The sequence below is a fragment of the Lepidochelys kempii genome, chromosome 14 (assembly GCF_965140285.1).
Source record: "Lepidochelys kempii isolate rLepKem1 chromosome 14, rLepKem1.hap1, whole genome shotgun sequence".
Taxonomy (NCBI): domain Eukaryota; kingdom Metazoa; phylum Chordata; order Testudines; family Cheloniidae; genus Lepidochelys; species Lepidochelys kempii.
Window position 1 is genome coordinate 31,005,595 of NC_136393.1, and position 27,775 is coordinate 31,033,369.

The window sequence follows — 27,775 nt, forward strand, 5'->3', positions numbered from 1 at the left end:
AAACCTCTGACTGCCAGATCGTGGGACTAGACAACGGGGGATGGATCATGTAATAATTGCCCTCTTCTGTCTATTCCTTCTGAAACATCTGGCACCAGCCACTGTCGTAAGACAGGATACTGGGCTAGCTGGACCGCTGGGCTGACCCAGTATGGCTGTTCTTAAGTTATGCTTGGATTTGTTTAGAATAAAACCTGTAATGAGACTCACTTGCAAAAAAGAAAATTATCTCATAGTGTTGTGAGCTAATACCGTTAGACTACAACAGTGCTGCTCATTGCTGCTTTACCAGTGCACTAACAAATTTATTGCACTGACAAAGCTGGGCTTTGAGACAGCTAACTTCGGCTATTAACTTGATGCACTGGCAAGCAGGGATATGAAAATGCGATCGCATCCCTCCTTTGTCTCCTCTGTTGACCAGGGGACCACTCCCCCTCCACCGTGACAGTTGGGGCATATTTATATATTGCACATAAATGTATCACTGTAGGGATACTAGGAAGAGGGATGAGTGTGCCAGATCTTGTCTGCATCTAGTAGCCAGCCAGCATTACTACAACAAAAATGCTACCGATGCCAAGCTCGAAGAGTTAGGCCAAGATCCTCAAAGATATTTAGGCAGCAAACTCCCATTCGGCACCCAAATACCCATGAGAATAAGGGACTAACTCCCATAGCTGAGATGGCAGAGGGGGGTCTGGGCTTTTCCTGCTGCAGATCTTGTGTTTCTCCACAGAGCTCACGTTCTGTCCTCCTCACGTTCTGTCTCCCCTACTGGAGGTTCCTTTGGGCTGGGCTAAAAGAGAGGCATGGGGGGTTACTTTCCAACCACCAAAAAGCCAGGCCTAGAGTCAAGAGGTGGCCCATGGCATGTGAATTCCAGAGGCCCAGGGATGGGAGAATTATCCCCAGGTTTTGCCTGGAGGCCAGAATATCCCCCATCTCTATGGAAAGAGGGAACTGGCAGATGGGAGCATATTATGGGGTTCTTTTCCCTCTAGGGAGCACTGGTTCCAATCCGTTGCCAGGCTCGGGGGACTGGCTGGCTCAGGCACTCAGGGTTACAGGATGACAGCCCCTCACTGCTCCAGACTGTGCCCCGAATCGTGCCACTCACCCTTGAGCCGCTGGTACTCTGGGACCAATGGTGTCAAGAAACCACAGAGCTGGGTGGGCGATGTCCCCTCCACCTGGAGCAGTTCCATTCCGATATGGAAAACAATCTTCTCCATGGCATTGTAAAGAGCCCACTGCTTCCCACTGCCTCCTGCCCCTGTGGGATTCCTGAGGGGAAATGCAATAATGGGTCAGCATAGTGGGGGGAATGGAATGAATTCCAGCCACAAGGGGGCAGACAGGAGGATGCCCCAACCAGGTGTCCTTCACTCCAGTAGGTAGCAGCAGAGAGGGACAAGGACATACCCAACTACCCACAGTCTCCAGCCAGGTCTCATTGAGGCTTCCCATGAGCAAGGAAGGATCAAGAGCCAAACAACCCAGTTTTTCCCTCTTCCAAAATGGCCACCCCTCCATGTTCTTTTTCACAGAGCTGAAGTCGCAGGCTGCCTTCTGGAGGCAAAGCAGGGAGATGGTGGCGTTCATCCCAGTGAAGCTAAGGGCACTGATGACCATGTAGGAGCCTTCGTTGGCTGTGACGCCAGCCAGGAGGGGTATAGACTCCAAGAGTCTCGGTGGCACATAGGGCAGGAAATCCCTTTCTACAGTTGGCATGGACACACTGTGTTTCCCAAAGTCTCATGGCTCCTTCCCTCACAGGCTGCCCACGTGGGCAGTGTCATTGAGATCGGCACAGCCTAGTAGAGTGACCAGATGTCCTGATTTTATAGGGACAGTCCCAATTTTGGGGTCTTTTTCTTATATAGGCTCCTATTACCCCCCACCCCCTGTCCTGAATTTTTAAATTTGCTGTCTGGTCACCCTACAGCCTAGGTCACAGCCCAACACCCAGCCTACCTCCTGGGTGGCTTCTGGGCTAAACCAGGCCCAGGAACAGGCGGGGACACCACGCTGCAGAACGGCATGGGCAAAGAGGGGAGCGGCTCCCCAGCAAGAGGAGATGGAAGCCGACTGACGCAGCCCCAGCACTCTGGCTGAAGAGTGTCAAATGGGCTGGGTCCCCACCAAATGTGGCCACTTTCTCCCACAGACAGCACAGCACTAGGCGCTGGTCCCACAGGCCAGCATTCCCCAGGGCAGCCTGGGGCAGAGACAGGAGGCCCAGCGCCTCCAGCCAGTAGTTCATGCAGGCCACGATCACATTCTCGGTGGTGGCGAAGAAGTGGCTCTCTTGGAGCTCCACGGTGGGTGCACCTGCAGAACCTGAGGGACACCTCCCCACATCCCTAGCTACACAGATGCACCTGCCCGGCTCCCTGCTGCAGGCATGGCTCTGTGGCTCTTACTGCAGTTCCCAACTCAGTGCAAGGGAGGAATCTGCTGATGCTGGAGCCAAGCGGTTCTTGTCTACAGTGCTGAGAGCACCAGCCAGGGATCAGTCACCTGGGGTTATTTACCCTGGCAGCAGCAAGCTTGCTGGGCCGTACACGCATAGGACCCAGGTTCAAGGTGGCTGGCGGGATCCCAGGGCATGGCCCACGGGCTCAGAGACCCAATTTGGCACCTCTGGTGTATGGTAGCAGGGTCACAGGCTCACAGTGAAATGCAGCCGCCTCTGGGGTGGGGCAGCTGGGGACCAGCCGCACAGCACTGCTGCCTTGGGCTCGCTTGCCACTGCTGAGATGCAGCTGGCTCTGGGGTGGAACAGAGGGGTAACAGGATGTGAAGGGGAAATCCCACAGCCAGTTCAACCTGCAGCTGGATTTTGGTGGTGCCAGAAGGGAAGGGGAAGTGTTGGGGTATTTTATACCTGAGGGGTCAGGGTTCCAGCTGTGTCTTTGGCTGAGCCCTGCCCTCTCAAGATGCTCTCCATCATAACAGGATCCCACGCGCTCTGCTGGGCTCCCCAAAATATATTTCAGCTACACACTGAAGCAGGAAAAGAGCTGAGCCCATCGCTCTGAAAGTGGAGGGAGCCATGTACTGTTTGCAAGCTCTGCCTTTCTTCCCTTGTGTTTGGCCCATTTGGCCACATTCAAGTGGTTGCCTATTCCATAAAATCTACCAGAGTAGCCACTAAAGAAATGCTGGTGGGATCTGAACCTACAATTTTTGAATGACTGGCCCTCCTCACTAAACTATTCTTAAAAGTCCAACACCCTTTCCATTGCACCACAAAGCAGGGGTGGTGCTGAATAGCTCTTCTCCTCTCTGCTTTGCAACACTACAAATGTTGTAATACAAGATGGGAAAGAGCTGAAGACGACACTGTGGTGGCTGGGAATTGAATCCATGCCTACTGCTTAGATGGCAGCTCTGCTAACCACTACACCACCAACACCCCATCCCTGAAGGCTGTCACAACCCAGAAATATGGATTACCTAGAACCTGTCTTCAGCTGGAGTGCCTAGGATACTTCATCCTCCTAGTTCCTTCTCCTGGCAAGAGTAGCTCCTTCAGCTCACTAATGATGTACATCCCTACCATCCTGGGGACTCCATATCCCAGATTACGTCCTTCAGAGACTTCGTCTTTCAGTATGAAGATGCTTTTTCCTGGCAGCATCTGACCCATGTATTCTATGTCTACTTCAAGGCATCCCCCCACTGGGATTGCCATTCCATTAGCTGCTGTTAGATGTACAAACCATTTTGAAAAAGGCGACTCAGTAATGGTGGTGACTTCTGAACCAGTATCAAACCAACACTGGTTTTCTTCCCTGCTCTAAGTACTTCAGCAGTTAGTCTCCAAAGGCTCATTCACAGAAGTTGCTAGATATGCTGGCACTCCCTTTCAGTACTGTAGGCAGACTGATTTTCCACCAAGGACAGGCCTAGGAATCTTGCATCTGCTTGGCCTTCTGTTGATGGGCCAACTATTCCTGATGCCCCTTTGGTTTTGAATGCCTGGGACTGTGGTCTCCTCCTTTCTTGGCTAGTATGCCCTGGTCTTTCACAGAAGTAGCAAATGCACATTCCCTGGGGATCATTATGTGAGGATCTTCTGGATCCTGATATCCTTGGGTACTTCAGCATACACTTCTTCCTTCTATAAGTTGTTAAAATATACAAAGTTTCCCGTACTGCCAACCCCAAACAGTCAGGCATCAGACCCCTGAACCCTGAGTTGGTCTTAAAAAAGTTTTTTCACATGATAAATAAGGAGCAGAGTATGTGTATCTGTCCACCTCCCACAGTGTGCGTTTGCAAAAAGAAAAGGAGTACTTGTGGCACCTCAGCAACTAACCAATTTATTTGAGCATAAGCTTTCGTGAGCTACAGCTCACTTCATCAGATGCATACTGTGGAAAATACAGAAGATGTTTGTTTTTATACACACAAATCATGAAAAAAATGGGTGTTTATCACTACAAAAGGTACTCTCTCCCCCCACCCCACTCTCCTGCTGGTAATAGCTTATCTAAAGTGATCACTCTCCTTACAATGTGTATGATAATCAAGGTAGGACACTTCCAGCTCAAATCCAGGGTTTAACAAAAACGTCTGAGGAAGGGGGGGGTTAGGAAAACAAAGGGAAATCGGCTTGAATAGAGACTGGGAGTGGCTAAGTCATTATGCAAGGTAACCTAAGTTAATTGTATCCAATTTGCAAATGAATTCCAATTCAGCAGTCTCTCGCAGGAGTCTGGATTTGAAGTTTTTCTGTTGTAATATCGCAACTTTCACGTCTGTAATCGTGTGACCAGCGAGATTGAAGTGTTCTCCGACTGGTTTATGAATGTTATAATTCTTGACATCTGATTTCTGTCCATTTATTCTTTTACATAGAGACTGTCCAGTTTGACCAATGTACATGGCAGAGGGGCATTGCTGGCACATGATGGCATAGATCACATTGGTAGATGTGCAGGTGAATGAGCCTCTGATAGTGCGGCTGATGTTATTAGGCTCTGTGATGGTGTCCCCTGAATAGATATGTGGGCACAGTTGGCAACGGGCTTTGTTGCAAGGATAGGTTCCTGGGTTAGTGGTTCTGTTGTGCGGTATGTGGTTGCTGGTGAGTATTCGCTTCAGGTTGGGGGGCTGTCTGCAGGCAAGGACTGGCCTGTCTCCCAAGATTTGTGAGAGTGTTGGGTCATCCTTCAGGATAGGTTGTAGATCCTTGATAATGCGTTGGAGAGGTTTTAGTTGGGGGCTGAAGGTGACGGCTAGTGGCGTTCTGTTATTTTCTTTGTTAGGCCTGTCCTGTAGTAGATGACTTCTGGGAACTCTTCTGGCTCTATCAATCTGTTTCTTCACTTCTGCAGGTGGGTAGTGTAGTTGTAAGAATGCTTGATAGAGATCTTGTAGGTGTTTGTCTCTGTCTGAGGGGTTGGAGCAAATGCGGTTGTATCGTAGAGCTTGGCTGTAGACAATGGATCGTGTGGTGTGGTCAGGGTGAAAGCTGGAGGCATGTAGGTAGGAATAGCAGTCAGTAGGTTTCCGGTATAGGGTGGTGTTTATGTGACCATCATTTACTAGCACTGTAGTGTCCAGGAAGTGGATCTCTTGTGTGGACTGGACCAGGCTGAGGTTGATGGTGGGATGGAAATTGTTGAAATCATGGTGGAATTCCTCAAGAGCTTCTTTTCCATGGGTCCAGATGATGAAGATGTCATCAATATAGTGCAAGTAGAGTAGGGGTTTTAGGGGATGAGAGCTGAGGAAGCGTTGTTCTAAGTCAGCCATAAAAATGTTGGCATACTGTGGGGTCATGCGGGTACCCAAAGCAGTGCCGCTGATTTGAAGGTATACATTGTCCCCAAATGTAAAATAGTTATGGGTAAGGACAAAGTCACAAAGTTCAGCCACCAGGTTAGCTGTGACATTATCGGGGATAGTGTTCTTGATGGCTTGTAGTCCATCTTTGTGTGGAATGTTGGTGTAGAGGGCTTCTACATCCATAGTGGCCAGGATGGTGTTATCAGGAAGATCACCGACAGATTGTAGTTTCCTCAGGAAGTCAGTGGTGTCTTGAAGGTAGCTGGGAGTGCTGGTAGCGTAGGGCCTGAGGAGGGAGTCTACACAGCCAGACAATCCTGCTGTCAGGGTGCCAATTTCCCCACTAGGTGCCGAGTGGAGCAGCCCCCTCATCCTCTTCTATCCCATTGGGTAGGGTAACTGCCATTGTATCTCTCCCTTATCACTGTCTTGTCTCTCCCAGTTTCCCATCTAATCTTCTCTTGCACTCATATTCTCCATCCATGCTCCCCAGGGTCTCCTTTTCTTCACAGTATCTTACATTCAAATATTCCCTCTATTATAGGGGATTTGACATAGGTGTCCAAGAATTAAAGGGGAAAGCATTGAAAGTAATTTTTTTTCAAATTGATAATTAGAGAGGAAACTTGGAAAAATCTGAGAAGATATTATGTTAATATCCGATGTCAGAAAATGGGCCAAAATCAGAAGGGATATTAAATCACATAATTAGGTCCTGATCCTACAAATATTTACACTTATGCTTCATGTTGTACGTTGTGAATAGTACTCTTGGAGTACAGGACATGATGTTATACAGATACATAAGTCTTTGCAGGATCAGTCTAAGATAAAAAGTTAGGAAAATTTTAGGCGATCTGTGATGGGGGGCCGTTTGTTGAGTGGGGCTGCCCCTATTGGCCCAGTGTGGGATTGGTACACCCCATCACACAATTATCTGGACTCCCTGTGGGATCAAATAATTGTAACAAGGTGGCCTCAGAACTCCTGGCAGGGTCGAGCAAATAATCCAGCCATGGCCCCCAGTTAGGGCAGAACAAGCAGTCTGTCGCCTGCAAGCCTCCTGGCTGTGGCAGTCAGCGACAATGGGGGTTTCTGACCCTCTGGGAAGGGCAGGGCAGGGCAGAGCAGAACAGTCAGTCTGTAGCCCCCCAGGCAGGGCGAGTGAACAAGCAGTCTATGGCCCCTGAGCCTCCTGGTTGGGGCAAGCAACAGCAACTGGGGTTTCTCACCCTCCGGTAGGGCAGGACAAACAGTCAGTTTGTAGCTCCCAGGTGGGGCAAAGCAACCAAACAGGTTATGGCCCCTGAGCCTCCTGGATGGGCTTGCAGGCAAACAAGCAAGTGGGGGGGGGGGCAAGGCAGGCCCACCTTGCTCCACTGGGTTCCAACCCAGGATGCTATGAAGCCAGGGGATTTCCCATTAAGGGAATAAGCACCAACTTCTACTACATTCCCTGGGTTACTTCCTACCATGAGGTGCATGTCAGGCATCTCCTCAACTCTCAAGCTTCTGGCACCCAGACTGTTGCCTCTTTTGGGGGGAGACCCGCATCTCTCTCCCTCCTGATCATGGCATTTCTAGATGGTCTAGTTCCCTACCTTTACTGTGTTGGTCCCAGCAGAGACAGGCAGCCCCAGCAGGCCTGCTTGCTTTCTCTTCAGAGACAATTATCTTTTAACTGTGGGCAGTCACTGTTATCACACAGCTCTTTCTAAGCAAGCCTATTTTATTCTTAAGGTAAAATGCATTACAGAGAAAACATATTAAAACCAATAAAAGAACCTACAGGCATGCTAATAAGCTTATCAGAGATCATCCCCACTCTAACATGGACTCTGGCCAGAGATTAGTCCTTCCACTCAAGAAGTTTCCTTGTAGCTTCAGGTTCATCACAGCTTCTGCTCAGAACCAGTACCCAGTCTTATGGAGCCTCTGTAGGTCAGTGCCCTTTCAACCCTTCCCTAAGGATTTAAGCTTTCCATGGACCAGGGGTCCTGTCCATTTGCTGGGTCAAGAAGAAGGCCCTGAGTCGGTCTAAACCTTGGTAATTTATCCCAAAGTCTTTTCTTTGTCTGGAAAATCCCATTTGAATTAGTTTATGCGACACTCTCCAGGCAGCGGTTTCAAAGGGCTGATAAGTGAAGGAATTACATTCACATCTCCCTCATACTGGAAAAAGAGATGTATAATGCCACAATAAACACATACACAATTGCATTTTTAACACAATGGACCCAAAGGGATTAAACCTAATTCAGTAAGGTCGGATTTATTTCAGTAAAGTTTATCTTAATTCTATAAGGTTTGTTCAGAACATTGTCAGTCTGTCACAGAGCATTTGGGATCCCTTGGTGTGAATGCAGTGGTGGGAATGTGAGGGGTTAATGCAGTAGGGTTGTTATATGGGATGGAGTGGTTTAGCAATTATGCATTCTGCTTCAGGAAGGAGGCAGACAATCACACACAAAGCAGCCCCATATGGGGACTAAGCCCCAAACAATGCAGGATAAGGGGGTGTATCTGCCAATTAAAGGCTAGATGATTTTAACACCTGGGAGACACCATTCTCCCAAATTGGGGGGGAGGGGAGGAGGCTCTTAAATATGGAGGAAACTAGAAAGATACAACATAAAAGAAGCACTTCTTAAATGGATTCAGCAATGTTTCCCTCACAATGTAATTGTAGTTGCCACCTGGGAATCATATTTGCTTGGAGACAAAGGATTTTTCTGTAGGCTGAGAATAGCTATCAAAGAACATAGCTATCACATTACAGCACAAAAATTCTACAAGCCAGGTTTTTTTTTTTTAATTCTCAGGTATAAAGTTAGTTAAAAACAGAGAGGCTAACATGACAGAACCCAAAGCAGAAAAAGCCAAAGAGGCTGCCCACAGGAGAGAAATGAAGGCAAAGGAAAAAGAGAGGAAGCATGCACTGGAGATGGAGAAAGCAAAGGCTCAGCAGAATATACCGGATAACCCTAACAATCCTTATCCAACAATCCACAAATGGGAGCGACTATGTCCACAGTATGATGAATAACAGTGATATTGCTGAATATTTTCTCACCTTTAAGAGACTGTGCACGCTCTATAAAATTCCTGAAGCTCACAAGATGACCACATTGGTTGCAAACTTGACTGGAAGAGCTCTGGACATATTCAATAAGATGCCTATTGATGAGGCTTCTAACTATACTAAATTTAAGGATTTGGTTTCAAAGCAATTTCAAGTTACACCTGAAACTTACAGAGTAAAATTTAGAGCCCTTAAGAGAGGACCTGGACTAAGTAATGTGGCTTATCTAAACCAGATAAAGGATCTGTTAGATAAATTGGTCAAAGGAAAGGGTGTAACTAGCTTTGAAGGAATCTGTGATTTGATGGCTCAGGAGCAATTCCTGAATATGTCCAAGGAGGAAATAAAACAGTGTTTATGGGATAAGAAAATGGACTCAGCAGGAATCATAGAATATCAGGGTTGGAAGGGACCTCAGGAGGTCATCTAGTCCAAACCCCTGCTCAAAAGCAGGACCAATCCCCAATTAAATCATCCCAGCCAGGGCTTTGTCAAGCCTGACCTTAAAAACCTCTAAGGAAGAAGATTCTACCACCTCCCTAGGTAACGCATTCCAGTGTTTCACCACCCTCCTAGTGAAAAAGTTTTTCCTAATATCCAACCTAAACCTCCCCCACTGCAACTTGAGACCATTACTCCTTGTCCTGTCCTCTTCCACCACTGAGAATAGTCTAGAACCATTCTCTCTGGAACCACCTCTCAGGTAGTTGAAAGCAGCTATCAAATCCCCCCTCATTCTTCTCTTCTGCAGGCTAAACAATCCCAGCTCCCTCAGCCTCTCCTCATAACTCATGTGTTCCAGACCCCTAATCATTTTTGTTGACCTTTGCTGGACTCTTTCCAATTTATCCACATCCTTCTTGTAGTGTGGGGCCCAAAACTGGACACAGTACTACAGATGAGGCCTCACCAATGTCGAATAGAGGGGGACGATCACGTCCCTCGATCTGCTCGCTATGCCCCTACTTATACATCCCAAAATGCCACTGGCCTTCTTGGCAACAAGGGCACACTGCTGACTCATATCCAGCTTCTCGTCCACTGTCACCCCTAGGTCCTTTTCCGCAGAACTGCTGCCTAGCCATTCGGTCCCTAGTCTGTAGCTGTGCATTGGGTTCTTCCGTCCTAAGTGCAGGACCCTGCACTTATCCTTATTGAACCTCATCAGATTTCTTTTGGCCCAATCCTCCAATTTGTCTAGGTCCCTCTGTATCCTATCCCTGCCCTCCAGCGTATCTACCACTCCTTCCAGTTTAGTATCATCCGCAAATTTGCTGAGAGTGCAATCCACACCATCCTCCAGATCATTTATGAAGATATTGAACAAAACTGGCCCCAGGATCGACCCCTGGGGCACTCCACTTGACACCAGCTGCCAACTAGACATGGAGCCATTGATCACTACCCGTTGAGCCCGACAATCTAGCCAAATTTCTACCCACCTTAGAGTGCATTCATCCAGCCCGTACTTCTTTAACTTGCTGACAAGAATACTGTGGGAGACCGTGTCAAAAGCTTTGCTAAAGTCAAGCAACAATACATCCACTGCTTTCCCTTCATCCACAGAACCAGTAATCTCATCATAGAAGGCGATTAGATTAGTCAGGCATGACCTTCCCTTGGTGAATCCATGCTGACTGTTTCTGATCACTTCCCTCTCATGTAAGTGCTTCAGGATTGATTCTTTGAGGACCTGCTCCATGATTTTTCCGGGGACTGAAGTGAGGCTGACTGGCCTGTAGTTCCCAGGATCCTCCTTCTTCCCTTTTTTAAAGATTGGCACTACATTAGCCTTTTTCCAGTCATCCGGGACTTCCCCCGTTCACCACGAGTTTTCAAAGATAATGGCCAATGGCTCTGCAATCACAGCCGCCAGTTCCTTTAGCACTCTCGGATGCAACTCGTCCGGCCCCATGGACTTGTGCACATCCAGCTTTTCTAAATAGTCCCTAACTACCTCTTTCTCCACAGAGGGCTGGCCATCTACTCCCCATGTTGTGATGCCCAGCGCAGCAGTCTGGGAGCTGACCTTGCTCGTGAAGACAGAGGCAAAAAAAGCATTGAATACATTAGCTTTTTCCACATCCTCTGTCACTAGGTTGCCTCCCTCATTCATTAAGGGGCCCACACTTTCCTTGGCTTTCTTCTTGTTGCCAACAAACCTGAAGAAACCCTTCTTGTTACTCTTAACATCTCTCGCTAGCTGCAGCTCCAGGTGCGATTTGGCCCTCCTAATTTCATTCCCACGTGCCCGAGCAATATTTTTATACTCTTCCCTGGTCATATGTCCAACCTTCCACTTCTGGTAAGCTTCTTTTTTATGTTTAAGATCCGCTAGGATTTCACCGTTAAGCCAAGCTGGTCGCCTGCCATATTTACTATTCTTTCGACACATCGGGATGGTTTGTCCCTGTAACCTCAACAGGGATTCCTTGAAATACAGCCAGCTCTCCTGGACTCCTTTCCCCTTCATGTTAGTCCCCCAGGGGATCCTACCCATCCGTTCCCTGAGGGAGTCGAAGTCTGCTTTCCTGAAGTCCAGGGTCCGTATCCTGCTACTTACCTTTCTTCCCTGTGTCAGGATCCTGAACTCAACCAACTCATGGTCACTGCCTCCCAGATTCCCATCCACTTTTGCTTCCCCTTCTAATTCTTCTAAGGAAGTCTTGCTTCTTATGCTGATCAATACAAGCAGTCCCAGACCGCCAGAGAGGAGGGGCAAAATGGAACAAAACGGGTGGAGGGAGGAGAGAGGAACAACCCTGGTCACAGTTGCAGCGGATACCAGAAGGGACACCCTCAGACCACACCCTACTACCAGGGGCAGCCCAAGGCCCCAACTACACCCCAAAGAACACTCCAGACACCTTATTGTCCTGCCACATCGTTCTCCAGCAACCCACCTCACCCCAGTGACCTGTCAGCTGGATGATGTTTTAAATGTAACGAGCTGGGGCATGTAAAGGCCAACTGCCCCAAGAACCCCAACAGATTACAGTTTATTCCACCGAAATTACACCAGAGGTCCTCAGGCCCAGATACCTTCCAGATACCCTCAGAGCAGAGGGAAGCTGTGAGTGTGGGCGGGAAGAAGGTCACCGCTTGGAGCACAGGTGTTGGCTATCCATGCTTCCTTAGTGGACCCCAACTTAATCAACCCAGAGGCCCAAGTGACGATTCAACCCTTCAAGTCAAACTCTTTTGACTTGCCTCCAGCCAAGTTGCCTGTCCAGTACAAGGGCTGGTCAGGAACGTGGACTTTTGCAGTCTATGATGATTATCCCATCCCCACGCTGTTGGGGGAAGACTTGGCCAATCATGTGAAGCTAGCCAAGAGGGTGGGAATGGTCACCCACAGCCAGGCTAAGCAATCTGTCATGCCTAGCTCTGTTCTGGAAACTTCTACCAGGACCCGGTCCGAGGTAATGGAACCAGATCCCATGCCAATATCTGCAACAGCAATAGTGGATCCAGTCACAGAGACCCAGACAGAGCCAGTCTCAGAACCGGAACCAGCGGAACAACCAGCACCAGAACCATTGCCAGCACTGAATCCAGTACTTGCAACCCCAAAACCAGCGGGCCCCACCGAACCTGCACTGGCAGCAGCAGATAACCCTACACAAGAGGCTCAGCTGGAGCCTGAACCCCAACATAGTGCACCAGCAGAAAGCGGCTCACAGTCAATGGAAACAGCCCCATCACCTGCATCACTTCCAGAGGGACCAAGCCCAGATCCACAATCCAATGAGGAACTGATGTCTCCAGTCTCAACGGAACAGTTCCAGACCGAACAGGAAGCAGATGAAAACCTCCAAAGAGCTTGGACAGCGGTACGGAACAACCCATAGCCTCTTATACATGGAAACTCTTTCTGATGGACACCAGGAAGACTGGCATCCTCAGAGACAGTTGATAGTTGGAACTAAGTACCGGGTAAAGCTATTAAGCTTAGCCCACGACCATCCTAGTGGCCATGCTAGGGTGAACAGAAACAAAGACCATTTGGGAAAGTCGTTCCACTGGGAGGGAATGGGCAAGGATGTTTCTACCTATTGTCTTGTGTGGTGTGCCAAAAGAGTAGGAAAACCCCAAGACCAGGTCAAAGCCCCTGTCCAGCCACTCCCCATCATCGAGGTTCCATTTCAGCAAGTAGCTGTGGATATTCTGGGTCCTTTTCTGAAAAAGACACCCAGAGGAAAACAGTACATACTGACTTTCATGGATTTTGCCACCCAATGGCCGGAAGCAGCAGCTCTAAACAACACTAGGGCTAAAAGTGTCTGCCAGGCAGTAGCAGACATTTTTGCCAGGGCAGGTTGGCCCTCTGACATCCGCACAGATGCAGGAACTAATTTCTTGGCAGGAACTATGGAAAGCCTTTGGGAAGCTCATGGGGTGAATCAGTTGGTTGCCACTCCTTACCACCATCAAACAAATGGCATGGTGGAGAAGTTTAATGGAACTCTGGGGGCCATGATAGGAAAATTCGTCAATGAACACTCCAATGATTGGGACCTCGTGTTGTAGCAGTTGTTCTTTGCATACACAGCTGTACCACATCCCAGTTTAGGGTTTTCACCATTTGAACTTGTATATGGCCAGGAGGTTAAGGGGCCATTACAGTTGGTGAAGCAGCAATGGGAGGGATTTACACCTTCTCCAGAAACTAATATTCTGGACTTTGTAACTAACCTACAAAACACCCTCCGAACCTCTTTAGCCCTTGCTAAAGAAAACCTACAGTATGCTCAAAAAGAGCAAAAAGCCTGGTATGATAAACATGCCAGAGAGCGTTCCTTCAAAGTAGGGGACCAGGTCATGATCTTAAAGGTGCTCCAGGCCCATAAAAAGGAAGCATCGTGGGAAGGGCCATTCATGGTCCAGGAGCACCTGGGAGCTGTTAATTATCTCATAGCATTCCCTACCTCCAACCGAAAGCCTAAGGTGTACCACATTAATTCTCTAAAGCCCTTTTATTCTAGAGATTTAAAGGTTTGTCAGTTTACAGCCCAGGGAGGAGATGACGCTGAGTGGCCTGAAGGTGTCTACTACAAAGGGAAAAGTGATGGTGGCGTAGAAGAGGTGAACCTCTCCATGACTCTTGGACATATGCAGCGACAGCAGATCAAGGAGCTGTGCACTAGCTATGCACCGACATTCTCAGCCACCCCAGGACTGACTGAACGGGCATACCACTCCATTGACACAGGTAATGCTCACCCAATTAAAGTCCAACCTTACCAGGTGTCTCCTCAAGCTAAAACTGCTATAGAACGGGAGATACAGATGGGTGTAATCTGCCCCTCTGGCAGTGCATGGGCATCTCAAGTGGTTCTAGTTCCCAAACCAGATGCGGAGATAAGTTTTTCTGTGGACTACTGTAAGCTAAATGCTGTAACTTGCCCAGACAATTATCCAATGCCACGCACAGATGAACTATTGAAGAAACTGGGATGGGCCCAGTTCATCTCTACCTTGGATTTAACCAAGGGGTACTGGCAGGTACCGCTAGATGAATCTGCCAAGGAAAGGTCAGCCTTCACCACACGTCGGGCTGTATGAATTTAATGTACTCCCTTTCAGGCTGCGGAATGCACCTGCCACCTTCCAAAGACTTGTAGATGGTCTCCTAGCGGGATTAGGAGAATATGCAGTCGCCTACCTTCATGATGTGGCCATATTTTCGGATTCCTGGGCAGAACACCTGGAACATCTACAAAAAGTCTTCGAGCACATAAGGGAGGCAGGACTAACTGTTAAGGCTAAGAAGTGTCAAATAGGCCTAAACAGAGTGACTTACCTTGGACACCAGATGGGTCAAGGAACTATCAACCCCCTACAGGCCAAAGTGGATGCTATCCAAAAGTGGCCTGTCCCAAAGTCAAAGAAACAGGTCCAATCCTTCTTAGGCTTGGCCGGTTATTACAGGCGATTTGTACTGCAATACAGCTAAATCGCCACCCCACTGACAGACCTAACCGAAAAGAAACAGCCAAATGCCGTTCAGTGGACCGAAGAGTGTCAGAAGCTTTAACCAGCTTAAAGTGACACTCATGTCTGACCCTGTACTAAGGGCCCCAGACTTTCACAAACCGTTCCTAGTAACCACAGATGCATCCGAGCATGGTGTGGGAGCAGTTTTAATGCAGGAAGGACCGGATCAACAATTCCACCATGTAGTGTTTCTCATCAAGAAGCTGTCTGAGAGGGAAAGCAACTGGTGAGTCAGTGAAAAAGAATGTTACGCCATTGTCTACGCCCTGGAAAAGCTACGCCCATATGTTTGGGGACAGCGTTTCCACCTGCAAACCAACCATGCTGTGCTAAAGTGGCTTCATACCACCACGGGAAACAACAAAAAACTCGGTGGAGTTTAGCTCTCCAAAATTTTGATTTTGACATGCAACACATCTCAGGAGCTTCTAACAAAGTGGCTGATGCACTCTCCTGTGAAAGTTTCCCAGAATCAACTGGTTAAAATCGTCCTTGAGATGTGAAAAATATTGTTAGTCTTTATACAGTTAATAGTATATTTAGAGGTGCATGTGTCTTATTAACTGTTTTCTCCTAGAGCTCTAGGAAGAAATCACAGCCAGTGTTTCACCCTGTGATTTGGGGGGCGTGTCATAAATATAAAGGGAAGGGTAACCACCTTTCTGTATACAGAACTATAAAATCCCTCCTGGCCAGAGGCAAAACCTTTCACCTGTAAAGCGTTAAGAAGCTAAGATAACCTCGCTGGCACCTGACCAAAAAGACCAATGAGGAGACAAGATACTTTCAAAGCTGGAGGTGGGGGGAAACAAAGGCTCTGTCTGTGTGATGCTTTTGCCGGGACCAGAGCAGGAATGCAGGTCAGAACTCCTGTAAAGGGCTAATAAGCAATCTAGTTAGATATGCGTTAGATTCTGTTTTGTTTAAATGGCTGATAAAAGAAGAATTTTAATAGAAGAAAAAGTAAAAGAATCACCTCTGTAAAATCAGGATGGTAAATACCTTACAGGGTAATCAGATTCAAAACATAGAGAATCCCTCTAGGCAAAACCTTAAGTTACAAAAAAAACAGGAATATACATTCCATTCAGCACAACTTATTTTAAGAACCTGATTGCTTTTTCATTGTTCTTAAGATCCAAGGGTTTGGGTCTATGTTCACCTATGCAAATTGGTGAGGATTTTTATCAAGCCTTCCCCAGGAAAGGGGATGTAGGGCTTGTGGGGGGAAGACGTCTCCAAGTGGGCTCTTTCCCTGTTCTTTGTTTAACACGTTTGGTGGTGGTGGCATCATAGGGTTCAAGGACAAAGCAAAGTTTGTATTTTGAGGAAGTTTTTAACTTAAGCTGGTAAGAATAAGCTTCGGGGGTCTTTCATGCAGGTCTCTACATCTGTACCCTAGAGTTCAGAGTGGGGAAGGAATCTTGACCGATGTCCTGGGCAGGCCGGGGTCTTCGAAGTGGGAGGGTCCCTTGGGAAGATACTAACCTCTCCCATCTACAGCCTGGGCTCTGAGATCTTGCAAGGAATGTGGATTCCACCCACAACAACAAAGAGTTACTGCAGTGAGTGCAATTCCCGTCCTGCCGCCAGGACTGCATGACTCCAGCGATTGCTCTGACCTCTCCACCCTCGCCTGCTTGGGTTGAGGGTCCTGGTGATAAACCAATTGCTTGCAGCATAAGTTGCCTGAGTCCAGGAACAGGGTTCCCAGCCTCCATCCCAAGCAGAAATTGGCAATTCCCAGCAGCCCAGACTTTGGTACATAACTGTCAGAGGGACTGATTTAGGATAGAACTCTCATTGGCATGTCCCACTGGCCAGCTTAGGTGACTTCCCACCTAGGGTACTGACTTTTGTGGCTCCTATCCTCAGGTGCCTATCTTTCCCCATGCATTGCACAGGTGTTTGAAATGGCTGAATTAATCAGTTGCAGCATTCAAAGTCATTGCATTACGTGCAAAAAAAGCCATGGAGTTGAGTGTCGGGTCTCATTTTGCTTGGCCCAAAATAAATAAAAAATTATATGTAGTGCTTGGATAGAACTTTTCATCAGTAGACCTCCAAGTCCTTTACAAAACAAGCCATGATCATTCTGGTTGCTACTCCTGACCACTTTCTTAGGCTAGAAAAACTTAGCCTCCTGGTGAGGTTGAATTTCTAGGCCTCCCAAAAAAGGCCCTGTGGAAATTAGTCCCTCTCAGTGTTGCCTTCTGAATGTAAAGGCGGCAGGGAAAAGGGGCAGAGGAGGTGAATGATAGAGGGTAGAACCTCCCTAACCCTGAACTCTCCCTCTCTTCTCATTCCATGATGACCAATATCTTGATCATCTGAGCACTGAGGTCCATTTGATTCTCTTCTCCACCAGCCCAAAATATTAAATCCCCCAGACTCCTGGCAAAACCCCCTCCTGATCACTTGACATCTGATCCCCAGCACCCTGGGACACTTATCCTGCAGGAAACAGTTCCAGATAAGCGTGGAGGCTGAGCCAAGCCCAGGGACTGGTGGAAGATGCAGGATGGGGACAAGTGTGTGGCGTGAAGGTGGGGCCTGGCCTAAGTATACTTCTCTAATATCAGTGGAAAGGGAACCCCATCTTGGATGGGAAGGGAGGAGGGGGGGAAAACCCCAGCGGGAGCTTCTGGAGGAGTTTCTCTCTCCCTTCCCCCAGCAGATTAGCAAGAGGCAAGAAGGCCCATCAGTTCAGTACCGAAGGCTGCAGCAGGGCGGAGGGGCTGATCAGGACTTCTCCTCCTCTGCCTGGGGTTTGCTTAGAGCAGGCAAAGCCAGAGGGTCCCTGATCACCTCAGGGTCAGCTGCTGCTGGAACCTCCCCCCAGAGATGGGCAGCTAGGTACTTGGGAGCCAAATGCCACTGCTGTGTATGGGAATTAGGAAATGGAGATGTATATACTACCGTGACCAGCCCTAGTCAGAGCACAAACAGCATTTCTGTCCTGTATGGAGGCGTCTCTGAGGTCCAATATGGCTTTAGCTTCCTAATTGCAGCATTCGCCATGCTAAGGACATTTAAAAGAACTCTTCCCTGTGTAGATTTGCTGATGCCTGATATGATATGTGCCCAACTGAAACATCACCCACATTCAAGACGTCTCTCCCACATGGATTCTCTGGTGCATGATAAGGTGTGAGTTCTTCCTAACCCTTTTTCCACAGTCTGGGCATTTATGATGTCTCTTTCCCATGTGGACTTTCTGATGTCTAAGAAGATGTGATCTCTGAATGAAGGTTTTCTCACAGTCGGAACATTTATAGGGTTTATACCCTGTATGGATTCTCTGATGCATAGTGAGGTGTGAGCTCTGACTGAAGCCTTTCCCGCAGTCCAAGCATTTATAGGGTTTCTCTCCCATATGGATTCTCTGATGTGTTACAAGGTTTGAGTTCTGATTGAAAGTTTTCCCACAGCTCAAGCATTTATGGGGGCACGCTCCTGTGTGGATTCTCTGATGTTTAGTAAGGTGTGACCGCCGACTGTAGCTTTTCCCACAGTCCAAGCATGCATGGGGTCTCCCCCCAGTATGGATTCTCTGATGTGTAATAAGGTTTGACTTGTCTTTGAAACATTTCCCACACACAACGCATTTATGGGGTCTCTCGCCCGTGTGGATTCTTTGATGAGTAACAAGGTTTGAATTCCGACTGAAACACTTCCCACAGTAGAGGCACTTATGGGGTCTCTCTCTTGTATGGATTCTTTGATGTAGAATAAGGGTATGGTTCCGACTGAAGTTTTTCCCACATTCAAGGCATTTATAAGGTCTCTCTCCCGTGTGTAGTCTCTCATGTCTAATAAGCTGTGAGCTGTGAATGAAGCTTTTCCCACAGTCCAGACATTTATGGGGTTTTTCTCCTGTGTGGATTTTCTGATGTGAAAAAAGGCTTGATTTCTGCTTGTAATTTTTCCCACAGTGCAAGCATTTATAGGGTTTCTCTCCCGTATGGATTCTCTGATGTAGAATAAGGGTGTAGTTCCGCCTGAAACTTTTCCCACAGTGCAAGCATTTATGGGGTTTTTCTCCCGTATGGATTCTCTGATGTATAATAAGGGTATAGTTCCGACTGAAACTTTTCCCACAGTGCAAGCATTTATGAGCTCTCTCTCCTGTGTGGAGTCTTTGATGTTTAACAAGGGTTGACTTCTCAGTGAAACATTTTCCACACTCAAAGCACTTATGGGGTCTCTCCTCTGTGTGGATTTTCTGATGAGTAATAAGGTTTGAATTCTGATTGACACATTTCCCACCATCAATGTGATTAGGAGTTCTTTCTCCCATACTGGTTCTCTGATGTAGAATAAGGGTATAGTTCCGACTGAAACTTTTCCCACAATGCAAGCATTTATAGGGTTTCTCTCCTGAATGGATTCTCTGATGTAGTAGAAGGGAATAGTTCCGACTGAAACTTTTCCCACAGTCTAAGCACTTGTAGGTTCTCTCTTCCACATGGGTTTTTGGCTGGGCTATGGTTTCCTTGAAATCGTTACATCCTACCCCATACTGAATGGATTCACCTACTTTCTTCCTTAGGTGGTTTCCCAGCTTCGTCTTTGATTTATGTTGATTTCCCCAGGTTTTGACATTTTCCAAGCATTGAGAAGAATTCCCTTTAGCTCTTCTCAAAAGCATCCCCTGTGATTTCAGCAGTGCTTTACTTTTCTGTTGTGGATTCTCCTCCCTGTTCTCACTCATAGTCCTATCACCTGCTGGGAGAGAGAGAATCCAGAAGAGAGTCATTCTGTGCTGGGGAGAAAGGGGAAAAAAAAAAAAAAAAGAGGGAAACAGGGAAAACACAGTAGCCCAATAACCATTGGGGAGAGTGAGAAATTGGATTCTACCTCCACATCCCATTCAAACACTCACAGGGAAGTGAAGTCGGGGAGAAAACTCCTGACAGCTAAGAGGATAGGTTCACCAGATGGTTTCTGTGTCAGTGTCACTGACTGCTCACCTGTGTGGGTGCCTCTTGGGATCTTCCTTTCCTCAGAAGCCTGGAGATCCGGGACCCATGGCTCTTCCCCTCTTTCCAGCCGGGCAATCAGGTCAGGTTTGGGAATGGGGAGTCCTGCTGAGGGGGTGAAATCAGGCAAGATCATGGTGCATTGAGGATTCAAAAACTATTTGTCACAAAGAACATACCCTGATTCTAACCTGGCCTCGTACTGTGATGGGGGTTGTGGGATCTGAACAGATGGGAATGTGGTCACAGAGCCCCCTTGGGAGTGGCAGATGTTTGGGGGTGGAGGGAGTTGTCACACTCTCACTAGGAATTTTCAGGATCTGTGGGCTCTGGGGGACTTGCTGAGGCACACACAGCTCTGGTGTTAAACCCCTGTCTATGTCTAAACATCCAGAGCCCTCCCCAGAGATGGAGCTAATCCCATGAAGGGAGGTGAACAGAGATCCTGTGTGCGAGTGAGAATTAATGCAGATAGGATAATACATTGCTTCTGCCCCCAGGAAAGCTGGAGTGATGGGCATAAATTAGAAAGTCCATTAGGTTCATGACTCCCCTATCCCACTGAAGAAGGTTTGGAGACTAACAGCTCTTTCACACTGGAGCTGTGGACAATCCCAGTGGTTCTCAACCAGGGGTACATGTTGGAGGTATGCGGAGATCTCCCAGGAGTACATCAACTCATCTAGATATTTGCCTAGTTTTACAAGAGGCTACATAAAAAGCACTAGCAAAGTCAGTAAAAACTAAAATTTCATACAGACAATGACTTGTTTATACTGCTCTATATGCTACACACTGAAATATAAGTACAATATTTATATTCCGATTGACTTATTTTATAAGTATATGGTAAAAATGAGAAAGTAAGCAACTTTCAGTAATAGTGTGCTATAACAATTTTTTATGTTTATGTCTGATTTTGTAAGCAAGTAGTTTTTAAGCGAGGTGAAACTTGGGGTATACATTAGAAATCAGTAGTCTGGAAAGGTTGAGAGCCCCTGGACTATGTGACCCATTCCCCTCTAACCAGGGAAGAGCCTGACCAGATTCAGAAATGCAGGCCCCATGGCTTCAAATAGCTGAGGGGACAGGAATCCTTACCCATTGAGGTCACCATCTCATAATTCTCCTGCATGATGTCCCTATAGAGGGCTCTCTGACCGGGGTCCAGCAGAGCCCCCTGCCCCTCCGTGAAGTACACAGCCACATCCTCGAAGGTCACCGACATCTGAAACAACAGGTGCTCCCCACTCAGTGCCTGCTGCCCCAGCCACAATCCCACTATTCATGGGGGAAGAAGCACAAAGACATGACAGCTCTGGGAGGGACAGAGGAGCAGAATCCCACCCCCACCCTGCTCAGAGTGGCCAGGAGGCTCTAAGGAACAGAGAGAAGGTGAGAGCTCCTTGTCCCTCCCAGCAGACGGAGGACGACAGGGTCTTCTCATTTACCACATTCCTACTAGGCACAGGCTGATATGGGAAGCAGAGCTCCACACGGGAACAGGGACAGGAATCCCAACACCTTCCTTTTGTATTTCACCACAGTCTCTGCCTAGTGGGTTCAGGCTCCAGCACTCTGGTTTGTTTTTCCAGCCCTGTTCAAGGGGGTTGTTTCCTCTTTCAGATATGGAGGAATATTCACACACATACACACACACAAAGCCCTAGGCTGGGCATGTCCCAGCAGGTTTATTATACCTGTCCCCCTCCCTGCTTCACCCTATGTATGTCCTTCCCCTCCCCCTCAACAACAACCCTCCCCACTAGCTCTCCCCAGAATCCCTTACCTGAGCTGGATCCAACACAGCCATTTCCCTTCCCTGTCCCTCAGGAACATGGGATAATCTGGGGCAAAACGTGGTTGTTATTCTGCAGCCTGTCAGGGTGAGAAGACGACTGGGGAGGTTTCAGAAGGAGTTTCAGTCTATTTCACACCCCAATTCCCCCAGGCTCTTTCCCTTCAGAGAGAGACTGTGAAAATGCTCAGTCACTTTATTACAATGTAAACCTGGTTCCTCCCACTGGAACAAAATCCTTGAAACACTTTTAAAACATCCCAGTAACAGAGTCTGAGCCAAATGCTAGAAAAGAGCAGAATCAATGGAGCTGCTTTGGGGGGTCCTCCTGATATTGTCCCAAGGTCAGCACATTCCCCCAGCAGCATGGGGATTAGGCAGAGGCAGGAACTGGCTTTTCCTCTTTCTGCTCTTCACCTTCTTTATAAGAACATAGGAATGTCCACACTGGGTCAGACCGAAAGTCCATCTAGGCCAGTATCCTGTCTTCAGACAGTGGCCAGTGCCAGGTACCCCAGAGGGAATGAACAGAATAGGTAATCATCCAGTGATCCATCCCCTGTTGCCCATTCCCAGCTTCTGGCAAACAGGCTATGGACAGCATCCCTGCCCATCCTGGCTAATAGCCACTGATGGACCTATCCTCTATGAATTTATCTAGGAAAGTCAATCTTCCCGGGGTGCTACAGTGAATGGAGCTTGGCACAGTTGGGGTGTGGAAACCTCGTTCCCATTTATTGCTCTCTCTTCCCCTTTCAATCTCTCCACTCTACTGTTCTGTCTTCTCTCTCTCTCTTCTTCTCTCTTTCTGCCTGGAGAATACTGGTTACTGTCCAACTTAGGTGGGCATTTTCTCCCTAGTAGACACACCTGCTCAAAGACACCTGGGGAGCCCGTCACCCTCTAGTACAAACTCACCAGCTGCAGGCCCCTGAAAAGGCCCTTTGTGCAGAGTCACTTTCCTGCCATTCCCCAGCACCGGGGCTGCCCTAATTGTAGCCACCGGGGAAAGTCCCTACCTGAGTTGGGTGCAGAGCAAGCTTTAAGAAGGAGAGACTAGCGTAACATTCTAATCTACTTTTGGACACAATTTGCCTATTATTCAGCAGGATCATCCCAACTGCGCCTGCTCAGTAACGTCTGCTGAAAGCGCTGCCTGGCTCTGCCCTTTCGGGGGGTTACAATCTGCTCCCTGCTGTTCACAGGAGTTAAAGGAGGAAAGGAGGCAAATCAGAGGGGAGGGACTTCACGGGAGGGTCAAACAGCTGGAGACAGGGGAAGAAGAGGGGCCAAGTAGCAAAGTAAATGACAGAGGGTAAGAGCCACAGTTCAAAATCGGGTACAGGCATGGCCAGACAGTGTGGCAAAGGAGGACAGGGAGGGGCAGAGAAGAGGAAAGTTCCCCCATATGGGGTGAACTATTTGTAGTGATTGCAAAAATGGGGTGGTGGTGGGGAACCAAATGTTTTTTTTTCCCTCCATCCCAGGGAATTGCTTCCCAGGGCTGTGTTCTTAAAGGCCCAGTGCATCCCAATGTCTAGATAAGGCAGCTCTTCCCTGTCTGATATGACATACTGATCTGTGAATGGAGACTTGATTCCATGAAATATTTTACAAACACCCCCCTCCAAAAATTATAATGGTCAGAGTTTAGATGAATCCCTTATCAGTTCATATGTCTCATAGCAGGTCACAACTGTGTCTTAGCTATTGTTCCAATTGCCTGAGTTGTACTGCCTTTTTCTAGTCATCTGCTGTAAATGGTGTTTCATAGCTTTCAATTATTTACTTTTAAATTTTTTTATTTTATTGCTCGCTGCACTTCATAGTTTACCTTTGTTAAAACTATGCAGATGGATCTCATTGTGCATACTTTTATAACAAATAATAATTGAATATCTAATAGTAACTTCAGCAATCACATCTCAGTACTTGTGGCACCTTAGAGATTAAGGAATTTATTTGAGCATAAGCTTTCGTGAGCTACAGCTCACTTCATCGGATGCATCTGATGAAGTGAGCTGTAGCTCACAAAAGCTTATGCTCAAATAAATTCCTTAATCTCTAAGGTGCCACAAGTACTCCTTTTCTTTTTACGAATACAGACTAACATGGCTGTTACTCTGAAACATCTCACAGTGTTTCTGCTATAACACTTCTTATTCGTACTGCGACACTATTTTTCAAATCTAAATTTTTGCTCTTTTTTAAATTTAATACACAAGTTTATTCTTTAGGATCATACGGCATCAAGGCTGACAGATTTCCTGGGTTGGTGTCAAAACTTCTTCAGTTTCCTTTGATCTGCCAATGAGGAATGCCTTTGTGTAATGTTATTTTGCCTCTCTGTCCAGCACCTCAGTGCATTTTCACATGTCATCACTAAGGCTGCATGTCTGTCACGGAGGCAACCAGCAGCAGCAGTTTGGGTGTGTGGGAGGGGGATCAGGGCTGGGGCAGGGGGTTGGGGTCTGAGACGGCACTTACCTGGCGGGGGGGGCTCCTCGGCTTCCACTGGCATGTCACTGCAGTTCCTAGGCGGCGGGGCCAGGGAGCTCCACATGCTGCCCACATCCACAGGCACCACCCTTGTACCTCCCATTGGCTGCAGTTTCTGGCCAAGGGGAGCTGCAGCGCTGGCATTTGTGGTGGGAGCAGCATGCAGAACCCCCTGGCCACCCTCCCTCTAGGAGCTGCAGGGACATGTGGAGTCAAGTAGAAAGTCTGCCAGCTCCACCAACGCCCTCCAGGCCCAGAAACAGCAGGGGTCCCGGGCTGCCCGCTGCCATTCCCCCCACCCTCCCCAGTAGCAACGGAGGTCCCAGGCTGAGAACCACTGCCTGCCTCCCCCCAGCACCAGTGGGGGTCCCAGGCCACACACCACCACCCACCTCCCCCCAGCATCAGTGGGGGTCCTGGGCTGCGCACCACCGCCTGTCTCCCTCCACAGCACCAGCGGAGGTCCTGGACCATCCCCCCAGAGCACCCACAGCCCCCTTGCCCAAGTTTTAGTTAGGGGTATATAGTAAAAGTCATGGACAGGTAACAGGCTGTGAATTTTTGTTTACTGCCCATGACCTGTCCATGACTTTTACTAAAAAATTACCCTTGATTAAAACGTAGCCTCAGTCATCTACAGAACTTGGTTACCAAATATTCACTACAGGTCAGATTTTTAAAGGTTACCTAAACCCCTTTAAAAATCTGGCCCCAAGGGCTCAATAGTACCTTTTATGAAATTCTTCTCAAAGATAAATGGCTACTGTTTTTAAAACTAAATATAGATATACAACTCCAAGGTAGACTGACAAAAGCAAAAATTCAAAAATCATCAATTACACACACAAAAAATCATGAAATTAAACAAATAACTAAATACATTTTGCGCTCTTTTAATTTGCGTTTTGATTTCTGCGCCTTTAGAGCACATTAGCTTTATACTTCTAGGATTATGGATTCTTTAGGAGAAGTAACAACAGAACAGTTGGTTGTACAATCCTATAATATTTTTGACGTCCAGTAACTTGTGCTTCCTCCCCTGCCCCCCCATACACACACACTTTTGTAAGTGAAAATTTATTAAAAATCCTTATTTCTGTAAGTAACATCCCATCCTGCAAACACTGACGTCCACACTTTACTCTTCTGTTACTTCATTTGTTGCATACATAGATATTGATATTTCTACTGAATTGTTTATCCTTCTAATTGTGTGTTTTAATTTCATAACCTTTTATGTATGATACATTTGTTATGATACATTTCAGTGATGTTTTTCATTCGGACAAGTTTACTGCTTTGTCCTGCCAAAAATCAAGACTTTTTTAATGAATGATCCGGTTACTCCTTTGCATTGGTTCAGTGGGAGGCATAGTGCTGACCTCACCTTGTTTGCCTTCTGGTGAAACTGAAGTGCCTTGTCTCTACTCTGTCTTTACAGTGGGGATAGCTAATGCAGGTTAGTTACCCCATGGTAAAAAAACACGCATTTTCTTAGCATTGAGGACACAGATAATAGCGCTGGTTCAGATGTTAAATAAACCATTATTATGTCTTAAGAACTCTGATATTGATTGTGTGGCTATCGTTATTCCTTTGCCAGCAGAAGTATTTGCATCTGAATGTCTGCAGCCCCCGATTTGTGTGGGTGTCATGGAAAACCAGCTAAAACATTTTAAACTAAAAATGTTAACAGAGGCTTCCCCCTTCAGTTTCTCTTATCACCCTTCCCTTTACCTATTAAGGGCTTGTCTACATAGTGTGACACTAAAGGTGTGAATTTAATGCACATAAATTACAGGGCTTTGAACCCCTGCATGGACGCTTTTATACAGAAATCAAGAGGCCTTAGTTTTGACAGTGGTAGTCAGGGCAACCATACAAGACTGCAGAAATCCTTCCCTGAAACATTGTCAATCATCAACCTTATGACAGGTCTTGAATATTTTTTTAAAGTTTTGTATAGTCCAGTTGCTTCCCATATTTGATTTTTTTAAGCGCAAAGAGGGAAGCTGTGAATCATAGAATTATAGACTTTGAGGTCAGAAGGGACCATTATGATCCTCTAGTCTGACCTCCTGCACAACACAGGCCACAGAATCTCACCCACCCACTCCTGTAACAAACCCCTAACCTATGTCTGGCCTACTGAAGTCCTCAAATCGTGGTTTAAAGACTTCAAGGTGCAGAGAATCCTCCAGCAAGTGACCCATGCCTCACTCTGCACAGGAAGGTGAAAACCCCCCAGGGCCTCTGCCAATCTGCCCGGGAGGAAAATTCCTTCCCGACCCCATATATGGCGATCAGCTAAACCCTGAACATGTGAGCAAGACTCACCAGCCAGACACCCAGGAAAGAATTCTCTGTAGTAACTCAGATCCCATCCCATCTAACATGCCATCACAGGCCACTGGGCATATCTACTGCCAGTAGTTGAAGATCAATTAATTGCCAAAATTAGGCTATATCATCATATTATCCCTTCCATAAACTTATCAAGCTTAGTCTTGAAGCCAGATGTGTCTTTTGCCCCCACTGCTTCCCTTGGAAGGCTGTTGCAGAACTTCACTCCTCTGATGGTTAGAAACCTTTGTCTAATTTCAAGTCTAAACTTCCTGGTGGTCAGTTTATATCCATTTGTTCTTGTGTCCACATTGGTACTGAGCTTAAATAATTCTTCTCCCTCCGTGGTATTTATCCCTCTGATATATTTATAGAGAACAATCATATCTCCTCTCAGCCTTCTTTTAGTTAGGCTAAACAAGCCAAGCTCTTTGAGTCTCCTTTCATAAGACAGGTTTTCCATTCCTTGGATCATTCTAGTAGCCCTTTTCTGTACCTGTTCCAGTTTGAATTCATCTTTCTTAAACATGGGAGACCAGATCTACCCACAATATTCCAGATGAGGTCTCACCAGTGCCTTGTATAACAGTACTAACACCTCCTTATCTCTACTGGAAATATCTCGCCTGATGCATCGCAAAACCGCATTAGCTTTTTTCACGGCCATATCACATTGGCGGCTCATAGTCATCCTGTGATCAACCAATACTCCGAGGCCTTCTCCTCCTCTGTTACTTCCAAGTGATGCGTCCCCAGTTTATAACAAAAAATTTTGTTATTAATCCCTAAATGCATGACCTTGCACTTTTCACTATTAAATTTCATCCTATTACTATTACTCCAGTTTACAAGGTCATTCAAATCTCCCTGTATGATATCCCGGTCCTTCTCTGTATTGGCAATACCTCCCAGCTTTGTGTCATCCACGAACTTTATTAGCACATTCCCGCTTTTTGTGCCAAAGTCAGTAATAAAAAGAATAAATAAGATTGGTCCCTGAGGAACTCCACTAGTAACCTCCTTCCAGCCTGATAGTTCATCTTTCAGTGTGACCCGTTGCAGTCTCCCCTTTAACCAGTTCCTTATCCACCTTTCAATTTTCATATTGATCCTCATCTTTTCCAATTTAGCTAATAATTCCACATGTGGAACCATATCAAATGCCTTACTGATGGCATTTGATGGCAAATGGGGGCAGGGATAGCTCAGTGGTTTGAGCATTGGCCTGCTAAACCTAGGGTTGTGAATTCAATCCTTGAGGGGGCCATTTAG

The 27,775-nt window shown here is 47.1% G+C and overlaps 2 protein-coding genes across 6 annotated transcripts in view; both read right to left on the reverse strand.

Annotated features, from left to right (window-relative positions):
* LOC140898230 (uncharacterized) overlaps positions 1-6,174 on the reverse strand; it is a 72,391-nt gene extending 66,217 nt beyond the window's left edge. For 3 of the 4 annotated variants that reach the window (XR_013634619.1, XR_013634616.1, XM_078848814.1), the window contains exon 1: positions 1,121-1,209. The gene's annotated coding sequence lies outside the window, so the exon portion shown is untranslated. Of the gene's footprint in view, positions 1-1,120 lie in introns of all 4 variants that reach the window. The other variant, XR_013634615.1, reaches the window with a different exon arrangement.
* LOC140898214 (uncharacterized) overlaps positions 1-21,740 on the reverse strand; it is a 30,793-nt gene extending 9,053 nt beyond the window's left edge. Inside the window, exons 1-4 of one of the 2 annotated variants that reach the window (XM_073311730.2) lie at positions 21,653-21,740; positions 20,965-21,091; positions 19,855-19,971; positions 17,986-19,609 (exon numbers count right to left, since the gene is read on the reverse strand). In XM_073311730.2, the coding sequence (XP_073167831.1) occupies positions 17,988-19,609; positions 19,855-19,971; positions 20,965-21,091; positions 21,653-21,676 (1,890 nt within the window). In that variant the 5' untranslated portion in view covers positions 21,677-21,740 and the 3' untranslated portion in view covers positions 17,986-17,987. Of the gene's footprint in view, positions 1-4,318; positions 19,610-19,854; positions 19,972-20,964; positions 21,092-21,652 lie in introns of those variants that run through there. The other variant, XM_073311736.2, reaches the window with a different exon arrangement.
* Between the last annotated feature and the right edge of the window lie 6,035 nt (positions 21,741-27,775).